A 14,105-nucleotide genomic window follows, 5' to 3' on the forward strand; every position below is an offset into this window, starting at 1 on the left:
GTAGTTGCATATAAAAGCAGAGGCTAATTAGAGAAAGGCACAGACCAAGCTATCAGTGCTCATCTTAGTGTTTATGACAGGCTATTGAACCGCAGCTCTTAGCTCAGGCTTGTCTTCTGCTTATCAGTGGGACTAATGTTACAAGATGGTCAAAGACACTAGTCACTTGAAAAAGCCTTCAGTCTTTAGAGGATTGAAACACTCTGCGTAAGTACCATTTTTAGCTTACTATTCATGGACATAACAAGAACATAGAAGAGCAAGAAGGAAACTCTTACAAGGGAAGACAAGAGAGGAGAAATTTGAACTCTGTGATGAAGCAGAATGAAACATGAATGTTACACAGGCCAGGGATTCTTTCTATCTGAAGAGCAGTTTCAATGCAGCCACACTCTGCCAAAGAGAAACCTTGAACACATTTGACGAAGGTGAAAATTCTCCCAGCATACAGGCTCAGCAAAAACTGTATGACTGCATAGATCACTTCCTTATGGCTTGAATAATTTAAGTGAGGGCATTGCTCCTGTGCTCACCCTTTGCACGGGGCTAAGCTTGCACCCAAGTTAGAGGGGTTGTTTCTCAGAGTACTTACTGCAGCAAGTACTGCTTTTCTTGTGCTCCTTCATTAGAAAAAAACAGAAGATTGAAGAGTGGAGAATCAAAGAAGAAAGCAAATCTGGACACTCTAAGTCAGTATAACTGAAGGGCTTGGATTACAAAATCGTAATCTGAAGCATCCTTCCCTCTAGAAAGTGCCATTTCTGGATTTAAAACTTGAAAATAACAAACACATTCTTCTTCATTTCCCCCAAAGTTATCGTAGGAACATACTCTTATATAGTGATAGCTTGAAATCATTAAAAAGTACCTGTTTCTGTGTCTGTGTGTTGGAAAATGCTTTTCAAACAAACAAAAAAAAACTGTAAATGAATGAATACTGTTACAAGTTTGGAAGATTCTTACCATATTGTACCAGGCACTAACAATAAATTTCTCTTCCATTTCTCTTTGACTTTTCGTTTTTTCGTATTCCTTCTGTAAAACAAACATCAAAAAAGCATACATTTAAAACCATAGTATAATACAAGTATTAGTCTATACCTAAAAAACAGTAAGGAAATGTGCATCTACCAGGAAACATGTGGATTACTACCTCCAGTGAATGAAACATTCTGTCACGCTCCTGCAACTGATTTTTCAGAGCCTGAATCTCAGGAGCTGCACCCTGGTTCTGCTTAGGATCTAGGGTGCGGATAACCTGTAAGAGAGAAACAGTGTTTTTAATTAAATCCTGCAAAAGCAATCTAATTGAAGGGAAAAACATCAAGGAATTACAACCTTTTAAGTCAGCCTAAGAAATAAAAAAGTGACACAAAACACATCAGTGGTAAGAAATGATGCTCCAAAATGTGAAACACAGAGATGATAAGCAGTTTTAAGATGCTGACTCCTGTAAAACAATCTTGACAGCCAGCATGACAGAGGCTCTGCCTCTTAATATCAGCCATAATATGTTAGAGCATCTGAACTGGTCTCTCTTTTACAGGACTGTGAAACAAACCTACCAATAGGAAAAAATGACACCAGAGGCGTTCAGTATCCCAGACTCACATGTGCAGTTCCTACTCCTAGCTGCACCACCTAGGGGCCACACCAGTAGAAACATTTTCTCAAAGGCTTCTCTCCTTATAGCTAAGGTTTACCTACCTGTCAATTCCTCCTACTTAAGGACTGCTTTGGAAAGATGCCACGATTCACCCAGCTGGGGTACCAAGTGCTGTCATTTCTAGACAGCCCTGTTAAGCCAAGAAGCATTCTGTGGCACATGCATGATCATTATGTTGCTAATAAGATGAAGGGACACCTGGTTATGTTCGTATGTGGCATCCATCACAGGTAGCATCAGTGCTAGCAAACACAGAGCTAAATCAAGAACAAATCCAGCAAAATGCCTAGATCCCTAAGCCTTTAATAGAAAATAGCTTAAAATTTATTAACAACATCTGGGTATATAGAAAAAGACTTCACATCTTTTCTTTCTAACCATTTCAGAATCAGATGCTGAAATAAAACAGTGCTTAAATTTTAGTAAGTCATTTTTACTGAATGGTACTCATGAAGGAAGATCCATAAAAGCATACTATGTTCCTAAGAAAATACATATTAGACCTATACAGTTTCTATAGTGGACAGTTATAATGACTGTACTTATCTTCACCAAAAAAAAAAAAAAAGGAAAAAAAAAAGGGGAAAAAAAGGAAGTTCATAAGATCACAAAAAGTTAACCTAAAATAATTAATGCTACTGTTGTATAGAACACCCTATAGTGACACAGTATGTACAAATAAACAAATCTTACTGAAAAAGGAATTCGTGACTTTGCTAACTCCTCAACAGAAGCATGTATTAAGTAGTAGAGGTTTAAGAAGAGAATGCTGAATGTCATCAGAGAAATGTAACAGCTCTCAAAGGTGGTTCAGTTAAAAAGATCACTTTACTTGCAAAAAGCATCATTAAGAGAGTCCATATTAAAACAGCTTCTAAACCAGTTAGCTAAACCAGAACATGAATAGAAATCAGGGGCAAAAGATGAAATAAGAAAGCAAAACCAAATTTAAATCGGTAAAGATGGCTCTGGCACATATGTAATTACCTCTGCCTGTACATTCTGAGCCCCTCAAAAATAAGCAATCCATGTGAGCAATTAGGACCTGATGAAATGTGAAGTAGCTAAAAGCTAGATTTAGAAAAAAGTATATAAAATTATCTGCTCCAGGTATGAGAGTCATTACTGACTGAGCACCACAAGAAGCCTACACCATCCAGAAACACACATAAACAGATCCAGCCACCTGCGAAGCTAAGAACCCCAAATTTCCTTTTCCCTCTCCGCCAAACTGATAAAACCAGAGTTTGTTGGTCCAACTGTGTGTGTACTTGGTGTTACTAAGCTATATTTGTGTGTACAAAGAGGTAGAACTCTTCATGACAACTGTGCCAGAAGTCCTAGCACAAATGACAATTAAAGAGTATTTTTGCTCTCAGAGCTTCCTTCCCTGGAGTTGGTTTAGATGGGTGATTTTCTAATTCTAAAATACATCACAGCTATTTCAGTCACTTCTCTACCACCAGCCCTAATACGGACCCTGCTTTAGCTGATCTATACATTTGCCACTCAGAGACAGAAGTCTAGGAGAATTTCTGCAAAGAAATAGGTTATCGCAGCATTAGAAAGGGTTTAACACCCTCTCCTGGTCATCAGCCAACATGAAAGCGTGCTTATCAAGGTTTGCCTGGATGATTCTCAAAAATCTGTAGCAGTGGAAATACATTTATACAGAGGCATCAGAAGGGCTTATGTATAGGTAGCAAAAGGGGACAGCCATGAACACAAAACCAGGCTAAAATCTGCAGAATTGATCAGTATTAGGTACTGTTACAGTAAGAAGATACAGAGAACTCACTGGGCCTTCCTTCTCTTTTACTTACTAGTGTGTATACAAATAGCTCCTTTATTTTTGTTCCTGCATGCAGCACAGTCTGTCAGAGAGGGATCATTACCATGGAACACACATACTTACACTTTTCGCCTTTTCCAAATACTTTTTGTATCGTTCTTCCATTTGCTTCATTTCCTCCTCCTTTTTCCGTAAAGCTTCTTGTAATTCTTCAATTTTCAGTGCTTTATGTCAGGATATGCACACATTGGAAAATAACATGATTATCTTTACTTCAATGTTTTTCAACAGACATTTAAGGCACAGCTAGAATATACTTAAGTTAATAAAAGCTAACATAAGAAACCTGATGTAGCAGATACCATAGTTTTAATTACAGGACAGCTCAGAAACACGTTAGAAATGTGTACTCCTATATAATCTCATGAGATGGCTGTTTTGCAGACAAATCTTGCTTTTTTTTAAAATTACAAAAAAATAAAGAGAAATGGAATCTGAAATCAATCCCATTACTAAACACGCTTAGTTTATGTATGTATGCAAACAATGAGTTTACTAATGAATTACAGATTCCATAATACCTTGGTATTGTAACTCAGATAAAGAATAGTTATCCTATTTTATGTAAGAGGAATAACTCTTAATAGGGACAACACTTGCTCCAATCTGATAAACTGTAGCACTGGACACAATTTACCAGACTTGTCACGTGATACAAATATACTCAATTTAATTTCCCCCCCATGTTTTCTTAAGCAGCAATGCAGACCAGTAGGACAATTTCATTGCACAGCCTTTTCCTGTGCTGATATAAGAATGTCAAGCCGCTGTTGCTTATACTTCTTCTACACAGCTTCTCAGATCTCAGAAAAGAAAAATAATCAATTGCATCATCCTGGACCAAGTCGCATATAACATTGGTGTCTGGTTCTCAGACAACGTTAGATAATTGGCAACCCTGAGTCCATTTGTTTTGCAGCCTCATTTTGAAATGTTCTTTCATGTTTTTTCTGCAGTTTTCTCTCTAAGCACTTGGAAAACACTAAGCCAGTAACAGGGCCAAGTAAAATTTTCATTGATCAGTAAGACCAACAGCAGATGGTCTCCAAGATTGCAAGAATCCATTTTAACATGTGCCATGATTCCTGTACAATGCCCAAGCATTTTGGCCATAGCCAGGATAGTTAAAAGAATCTGAAAAAATAATTCACACACATTTCCTGAGCATGGAAAGAAAGAAGGTATGACTTTTTATTTTACCAAGACAGAAGTTCAGACCTAGATTTTTAAAAAGCAACTTGTAATTTCAGTAAACTAACTACAGAACCCTCAACATGCCCTCATGTTTAGAAGCTGGCGAGTCAGAAGACTGCTATTACGCTCACGCTGAAGCTTACCAAGTATGACAGGATTATGTGCTTATCAGCTACTCATGAAGTCCCTGGACCTCATTTCCAAGTGTTCTAACATTTCCTAAGATGTGGAATTTTAACATATTCTGCAGTTTTAGCTCAAAACAAACAAAAATTCTTTTTGCATACAGAATGTAATGAATACTGAACTGATACTTCTATATTCCTCGATCTCCTTATGAATAAAATCACTTCGGCAGAAACCAAAAAAGCTGCCATTTGTTGCAATCTTTTGCCTTGTTCTATAATAAGTAGGCTTGAAAAAAAAACAATCTACCTCCTTCAATAATGCTCAGGAAAAAAGTAGCATTAATTAAAAAACAACTGGATGCTGGGTTCTGGACACCACCTGAGCAATATGACATATAGCCTACATTCTCTTTGACCAGTGTCCAAAACTCTTCTCAAATTATAACATAGTTCTGAAAACACGCTGAAGGAATATATATAGGTGATGGCAGCAAGGATCTCCTAAATCGGGGTCTTCGGAGACATAACAGTTCTGAAAGGCTGAGGTTCAATGACAAGTCTGACAGTGACTTGCTATTTCTACGGCCATTGTAATTTCTTACTACGGTGGTCTCTAAAATGTGATTCCCTGCATTTCAAGTGTTAGAAGCATCTTTTTGTCACCATAGCTTCCACAGAAATTAACAGCGTACGTATCACTGCAATTTAAAATGTAAATTTTGTTCATCCTGCATCTCCTATAGGTATTATAATTAAAGACCTTGCACATGAAATACTTTACAAAGAAAAGAAATGGACTGCACATTGGTAACTCACAACTGTTATTGCATCTTGGTTCCAAATCCTCAATAATAGCTCGTTTCTTCTGTAGCTCATTGTTAGCTTCATGGAGCTTCTCACTGTTACAAACCATAAAAGAGGACATATTGTTTTCCCAACTTTATTACTGTGCTTGAATGAACATTCAGGGATACAAAAAGTCCTCAGATAGTGATATATTTCGGAGAGCACAATTGCTTTTTGCTGTGGGGCACGAGGACAAATGATAACATCACAGTGGAAACTTTTGTTAAATAAGCTGAAAAACATTATGGTATATGGAGAACCGTAACAACAAGCAGCTTCATTCTCAGTAATTATAAACTTAATTTAGAACTTAGTTAGTTGTACAATGCATGCCTAAAATGAATACTTGTACTTGAGATTACAGTGAGAAAGAATGGCTAAAACCCAAAGGCAACAGAAACTACTTTTTTTTTGCAAGCCACTCAAAATGCAAACAGCTCTGCATTTTAGAGAAGTAGAAGAGGTACACAAATAGCAGAACAAAATTATAACACTTTCTAAAATGTTGCCTTTTATGCCATAATATATACGAAAAAGTAAACAAATTAGTTTTGTTTATATTAACATGCTTTCCTCAGAACAAAATTACTTACTTCTCGAGTAAAGATTTACACAGTGTTAAGCAAAGTTTTCTAACCACGACAACATGATGGTTCCTTCATGACTCTTACTGCATTAACAAAGGTTTTCTATGAGATGAAAATAGTATCTGAACAGCAGACTCCCAAACATTCCTGTGTTGTCTAATTTCTCTCAGATGTACATGAAATTTCCAGATGCATGATTAATGACTGCCTGCCTTCCTTACCACATGGAAAACACCTAATTTCAAATGGCAAATAAAACAGGCAAACAAAATACTTACAGATGTTCTTCAAGTTTCTTTTTCAGAAGAATTGACTAAAATAGAAAGGTAAACATTTTATTTTAATATATTGTAGAGCTGTAATATAATTTCAAAATTATTTTAAAACATGTAATTTTGACATTCTAACCAAAATCCAACTTTTTACTTCACTCAGTTTTAGATCACAGCTGTAAAACCATCCTCTGTGGTAGCAATCCTTCTCTCCACAGCTGTGTGACTTTCCTGAAATTGGAGTGCTTTGTAACTTTACAAATATTTTCCCAGAACTAGATCAATAAAAGCAAGATCCATAAACAACAAAATTCTATGGCAGTTGTTTTTATTTCTTCAGTATTTTTTTAATTAGACTTAATAAATTAACTTGAAACTGTAAAGTGCAGCAGAATTTGCTAGAAGAGCTGTCCTACCAATGCTGCAATGCAATGTGCATGAAGACATGTAGCAAATTAGTTGAAGCAAATTCCTGTCCCCATAGAAACTAGAGGGAGTAGAGTGTTTCTGACTGGAGCACGGAAGAAATTTTACCCGTTTTCTGTTTCTCATTATTACTGATTACAGACACGTAAAAATTATCATACAACTTACAGTGTTCCACTTTCTGGTTAAATCACATTTAGATAAGCTCTTTGAATAAAAGCTTCAAAGTAAATTTTATTTTAATTTTAAACTCACTTCATACACAGTGAGTCAAAAAAAAATAAACCCAATAAATGTCTATAAACTGAAAGTAGTGTTAAGTAAATAGAAAGCCATACTCACAATAGCCTTGAGCAGAAGCCCATGCCAAGAAACAGAGATGACATTAGTATAAAGCAAAACAGCAGCCAACAGAAGAAACTATTTAGAAAGTCATGAACAGAAAAAGTTATAGCTATGCATTTTTTCACACATGCGCATTTTTCTCCTCTGTTCTCATCAGCAGTTTCATCCTGTAACATTTTCTAAAACATATCACTAAAACCAAAAATACAAAAATAGTAAAGAAGCATATTTGTAAATCATTGTGTTCAAACCAGAATTTCAAAGGAGAGCAACTGCTATTTTGGAAAGTCATTTTAAAACAAAAATCATACAAGTAACAAAACAGAAGAAAATATGTGGTCTATTAGGCCACAATCAAAATTAAGAGTTGCAAGTGCTTTTGTGGAGTGATTCTGAATTGTGTTACTGCCGCACTGATTGAATACAAGAAAAACATAGAATATTCAAATCAGAAAATGCTTTTTTGGTTTGTATTTATGCAGTACCAATCACATTGGAGGTTTAGCATGTGACTGATGGTCCAGAATGCTATTAAAATAGAAGATAAAATCATTAACAAAATTACTTCATTACTTTTTCTGCAATGGTCTTTCAACAAAGGTTTAGACACCTGGCCAACAAAGACCTTGTGCACCCAAAAATCTTACAGCTTTGTTATAGTGTAAATACTTCAAAATACTGTCTTTGATCACATTCCTGGGTTATGCTTTTTCATTATTTCAAAGTGGACAGCTTTATCACACTATAAAAACAAGTGAGCTTGACTCTACGGACTTCAGAGTCATAAATTTGTAGCAGCTAAGGATCTGCAGGTTTTGACCATTTGGGTTTTTTCTTTTCCAGCCCTCTGAACAATGGCAGCAACACCATCTTTCCTGCAACAATAAATGTTTGTATGCGTCTTTCTTGGTCACAAAGCATTTGAACTGGCACCATCACGTATCTCTGATCATTTAGGTAACTAATGGTTGGTTTGGACAAGAAAGGGAGAAGTTGGCAGCATTTTCCTAAGGTAAGAAAATAAAAATGGAACTCAGCTTTTCTTTTGTGTTCTGTGTAATACACTTGGTTTTAGCTTGGAACAGACACAACTACTTGTCAACGTTGATTCCATTGGTATATTTTCATATATATTATTTGCATAGTACCAGCATTGTTGTAGGAGTAACCCCTCTCCCATCTAGACTGATCATATGTTCTCACAAGCAAGAAACAGACAATGATAAACAGCACACACAATTAAAAGAAGCAGGACGGAGTTTACCCAGAGTAATTTACCCAAGCCACAAGATCAGGAAAAAGAATAAAAGGTAAAATGTGTGGTTTTAGCCACCCAGAGATCCTGTATATACCTGTAGCAAGGCAGATAAATTCAAATAACTTACTCTAAAAGTGGGCAACCATTACTTTTTTTTTTTGCAGTCTCAGTCAGCTTCAAAGCCACATATCCAAATCCTCTGCTCCTAACAAGTAATTACTATAATTGTTGTTCTCTTATAGGAAGACTAGTCTCATGAAAAAAATCCCAGTTAAAAAAATGCTTTATCTAATTTTGAGCTAGTTTTATATTAACTTCATTCATATGTTTTATCTGTTCATAATAGAAGAGCACTTCTATAACAAAACTGTAAAAATCAGCAAATGCACACTCGCTGTTTTGCTTTTTCCTCCCACTGCTAGTAAGTTCCACTCAAAAAACACCAGAAAAAAATACTTATTATAGTATGGTTTTAGAAAACAGGTATCCTCCCCACTACTTAATTGCTGTCTTTCTTTTACATCAAAAAAACTACAGAAATAAAGTCTTTTTTCTGGAAATGTCCTTCATGCTTAAACAAGCCAAAGGAACAGGTCTGTCCCCTTTTTGAGGGCAACGTTTGGTTTTGTTCTGTGTGCTAAGGCCACAGGCAGATGGTTAGGCTCTAGCTTGAGGTGAAGCTAATTTAGCAGACCTAGGGAAATTATGGCACATTACTTGAGAGAATTGCTTAATCAGACTGCTAACGCTGTGAGAAGACGACGAAAGTTATAAACAGCACCATGAGGGATGGTCAGATTTCACAGATGCTGAGAGTAATCATAGAATGGTTTGGGTTGGAAGGGACTTTTAAAGGTCACCTAGTCCAACCCCCCTGAAATGAACAGGGACATTTTCAACTGGATCAGGTTGCTCAGAGCCCCATCCAACCTGACCTTGAATGTTTCCAGGGATGGGGCATCTACTGCCTCTCTGGGCAACCCGTTCCCGTGTTTCACCAAATGAGAAAAGTGATTGAACTTCACAGATAACTGAACAGGTAACAAGAGTTTTGGGGACCTTTTAGGGAAGTGCCAGGTCTGGAGGACTTAGTAACTGCATCAGTAACAGCATATATGGCCAAGACTGAGTATGTAACAATATGAGAAACACCAGACATGATACCAATTTAGCAAGACTAGGTCCAGTGGGGCAGAAGCAAATAAGGTTGTTTACATAGAAAGGGATTAGGGCAGATAAAGGGAAAACAAGGATGACCAAAGAGAGTGATAATAAGGCATGCATGCAAATGGTGTAGTCAAAGCTGTTCAGGGTACCTGTCAAGCAGCCCTACACATGATCACTTTATTCTGGAGGACAATAAATCAAACCTGCTATTCTGACCACACTAGGCATGTCTGAGTTGATTCTGTAGTCTGGAAGACTGAGGTAAGGAGGCCTTTCCCTGGCTAGCAAGGCAACAGCCAGGATGGACTAATCACGCATCCCAAGAGGACGTGTCAGTGCCCATTACAGGCCTAACGGCACTGTTACCTTCCTAACATCCGCATTCCACTGCACTTCAATACAAAATCAAAACTGCTTCCCCATGTGGACCTTGGCCAGCAGCATGTATTATTGTAATGATACTTGCCTGGGTTAGAATAGTGCTTTTACTACCTTTTGGGCAAGCCTAAAAATTACTTCAACTTTGAAAACAAGCAAAACTTTAAAAAAAAACAAAACAAAACCAAACAACCCCCCCCCCCCAAAAAAAACCCCAAACACCCAAGCCCTCATCATGTATTTCTGGACTGAATACAAACAGGATCTTCAGTTTTCTGGGTTGAGCATATTTACAGTATAAGTAAACAAAAATGTGGATTTCAGTGCATTGTTGCAGAAAAGTAGTGAAAAACAAAAGAAACATGCTGAAAATGATGCATCAGTGAAGTGTATGCCACGTGTCTCCTTATCCTTTTTCTCATGCTTCTGAAGAATCACTCTTTGTGTAAGGATATCTTAAGGATAACTCAGGTGGTCCCAGCACAAATTCCACCTACTTGAACCACTGGGTTTAACTTTGAGGTTTGCTCTGCTTTGTGTGGGAGATTGGATGAGGTGTCCATACTTTCAGAGGTTCTTGCCGCCTCAATACTTCTCCGAGGCTACACTCTCTCTTTTGCTTCTTTAAGAGTAAATGAAAACCTACATACCAAACTCAGCAAAAGAGGCCATGGGATTAGTGCCTATAAACCACCACTGGCATGGTCAGACCGACACAGAAGCCAGGAATGCAGCAACTGCATCATGAGCTTGCCAGCTCTGATTTGACAAGGGCTGCCTGGTAGACACAGCAGGCTGTAGCACAGTGTTGTGATGGTGCCATTTTGCTGTTAAAAAAAACCATCTTGGATGATGCCTACGTCGGCTGCAACCAGTCCTGTGAGCAAGCTGCAGACACGTCCTAGATTACTATCCAGACCAAAGCCTCAGCAAGGGACACAATTAGAATTGCAATAAATTAGACAGTGATCACTTACAATACTCAGTATCTGAGAGTAATTTCTTCATATTCTTGTTCACCCTGAAAAATCTGATTTCGGCCAATAACCAAGACAACAAAGAATATCTCAGAATCACATAATATTATAGACCTATTCTAAAATGCATTCGAAGTTACTTAGGAAAATAATCTTATTTGAACTCAACTAGGTGTTTTACTTTCACACAGTTTATTCTGAAAGTTAGAAGGATAAGCTAAATTAAACACACTCTTAAATGAAAATAAGCTGCTAGTAAAAACTTTCACTGCTTTATATAAATTAGTTAAAACAAAACCACAAAAATGGAAAGCAACACATTACAACTTGTTGCCAATCAGCAACACAATACACAGAGATTGTGAGCATACACTGTGCATGTACAGTCCAGCAAATCACTGCTTTCAAGAAATTTCTGGAGCTTCTTCTCTCAAATACAGGAGATGGCAAACAATTTTTTAGTGGAAGACTGAAAGTTGTTTTCCACACTAACTCTGCCACAATGTGTATTCTTACATTAAAAATAAAGTTAACTCTGTATACAGAAACAGAAAATGCCACATTATATTAAGGGCCTCATTTTTGACTTACTTTTTTTTTTTAGTTTTGGCCTGTCTGGCTTCTTGAATTGCAACATACATTTACATCCACAATTACACAGCCTCCACTGGCAGGAAAGGCCTTAAGAAAACTAAGAAACTTAAGAAAACTAAACCAAAAGTAACTTCAGGTACTTTATTAAGACATGTAGGATTAACATTTCCTTAATTACCTGGAAAACTCTCAATTCTAATTAAATAATTTTAACACTAAGTTTAATATTAGAACAGACACAATTAATCAAATAAAATATATTTGATACCTTATCTACACAGTATGGTTTTCTCTTCTAGACAAATGTCTTACTACACCTTACATCCTATATAGAGAAGCACAATTTAGTGATAAGACCATACTAGTAAATATGTAAAACTATCAGAAATCTCCATTTCCATATTTTTTTAATATTTTTTTTACAAAAAATTGAAAGTTTCGAAAATGGTAACTACTTGAATGTAAGTTTGATGTACATTACTACTTACATCCTCAGCTTTTGAACCTTGATCCTGCAAAGATTTTTGTAGTTCTTCAACCTGGGACTGCACTTCTAGAAGTCTCTGATTTACCAATCTAGGAAAGAGATAGTATTTTGTTTTTCAGAAAAAAGCCAAAGAACTGCAAGAGGAAGCCTGAGATTTTTAGTGTCCAGCATTTTCATGTCATCTACATAAGAGATGCACTACTGTATTTTATTCACAGAAAATTACAACAGTAGCTAAAAGCATACAGCAGTTCCAGAGATTATAGCCTCTAGTCATCCAGAACATTCTGATACTCTTCCAAGAAAACACAAATGCATGTATTAATAAGTCACTTCTATAGACAGAAGAGAAACAAATTTCTAATGGTCAGTTTTACTGTGCGAGAGCTACTACCCTACTGCTTTTACACAGTGACAGAATCCTATAAGCCTCTAGGATCTGGAAGGGATCTCCAGAGGTTGTCTAAATCCAACCTCCTCCTTAAATCCCAGCAGACTGCTGGGAACCACACCCATTCCAGGTTTAAACACCCTTAAGGACGGAGGTTTGACAACCTCTGTGGGCCTCTCTCCTAGAGCTCAGATCCATATGCCGTATCATGTCTGTTGCCTCTTGTCCTCCACTGTCAATCTCTGAGAGAGTCCAGCCCAGCAGGGAGATGTAGATCATAGTATTAACTCCTCTATGCCACCTTTTCTTTGGCCTGAACAAATCCAGTTCTCAGTCTTATCCCACATATCACACGTTCCAGTGTCCCTAACCTTAGCAGTATTCTGCTCTACTCCTGTACATCCATGTCTGTCTTGTACTGGGGAATCCAAAATTATGTGCTATGTCCCCATGTGATCTCATAAGTACTGATGAGAGGTGAAACACCATTTTCCCAGACTAACGGCCTGCACCCTGGTGAGGACAGCCCAGGTCACAGGTCAGCTGCAAGGTCCCCAGCTGACACATCCTCCCTTGCTGCCCACTGGGACCCCAGGGCTTTTGCAGCAGAGATGCTCCCCAGCCTACTGGCCAGGGACAATGCTCCCATCAGCTCATTTCTCTGGACTCCCTTTCAGCATATCAATCACTCCTCCTAATGTGGTACCATTCCCAAACTTGCTGAGAGTATAGGCCCTCCCATCAGTCAAGTTGTTAATAAAGGTGATGAATAGCATTGGTCCTGGTATTGGTGCCTGAAGAACTAGTCGCCAGTTGGATTTTGTACTGCTGATGATCAGGCTTTAGGCCCAGCTTTCCAACCAATCTTCCACTACCTCTACTGTCCATGTACTCAGTCTACATCTAATCATTCTGAACACAAGGATACTATGGGAAACTATGCCAAAGGTTTTACTAAAGCTAAGGTAAGTATCATCCACTGTTTCACCCTTCTTCACATAGGCAGTCGTCTCATTGTCAAGACAACTGGATTACTTAGGTATGATTTACCCTGAATACATTCATGCTCGCCTTTCTCCATTACTTTCTTGTCCCTCTTGTGGCTAGAAACAGATTCCAGATGGACTTGCTTTGTGAAATTCCCAGAAAATGAGCTGTGGCTGACCAGTCTCTGTAGTTCTCTGGACTCTCTTTCTTGCCCTTCTTGAAGGCAAGTGCAGTATTTACCTTTTCCCAGACTTCATGAACTTTCCCCAATCAAAGGGGAAGAATGGGAAGATTAGATGGAGAGCACATTCAAACTTAGATAGAAAGCAGCCTCACAACAGTGTCAGCCAGCTACCTGAGCATGCTCAGATGCATGCTGTCTGGTCCCATGGACACCTGTAGCAGGGTCAGCTAAAGCAGGTTGCCCAGGAATATGTCCTTTTAGGTTTTAACTATCTCCAAGGATAGAGACCACCTCTGTGGGCAACCTATTCCAGTGTTCAGCAACCCCTCCAGTAAAAAAAAAAAAAAAAAAAAAAAATATTAATTA

The 14,105-nt window shown here is 37.7% G+C and overlaps 1 protein-coding gene across 4 annotated transcripts in view; it reads right to left on the reverse strand.

Moving 5' to 3' along the window:
• Nucleotides 1-14,105, reverse strand: part of HOOK3 (hook microtubule tethering protein 3) — a 79,119-nt gene that overhangs the window by 14,811 nt on the left and 50,203 nt on the right. For all 4 annotated transcript variants that reach the window (XM_035894426.1, XM_009639000.2, XM_035894425.1 and 1 more), the window contains 6 exons: nucleotides 12,179-12,266; nucleotides 6,552-6,586; nucleotides 5,657-5,739; nucleotides 3,582-3,682; nucleotides 1,154-1,258; nucleotides 964-1,035 (listed from right to left, as the gene is read on the reverse strand). In XM_035894426.1, coding sequence (XP_035750319.1) covers nucleotides 964-1,035; nucleotides 1,154-1,258; nucleotides 3,582-3,682; nucleotides 5,657-5,739; nucleotides 6,552-6,586; nucleotides 12,179-12,266 — 484 coding nt within the window. The remainder of the gene's footprint in view (nucleotides 1-963; nucleotides 1,036-1,153; nucleotides 1,259-3,581; nucleotides 3,683-5,656; nucleotides 5,740-6,551; nucleotides 6,587-12,178; nucleotides 12,267-14,105) is intronic.

This window comes from Egretta garzetta, unplaced genomic scaffold, assembly GCF_000687185.1.
Source record: "Egretta garzetta isolate BGI_Z169 unplaced genomic scaffold, ASM68718v1 scaffold585, whole genome shotgun sequence".
Taxonomy (NCBI): Eukaryota; Metazoa; Chordata; class Aves; order Pelecaniformes; family Ardeidae; genus Egretta; species Egretta garzetta.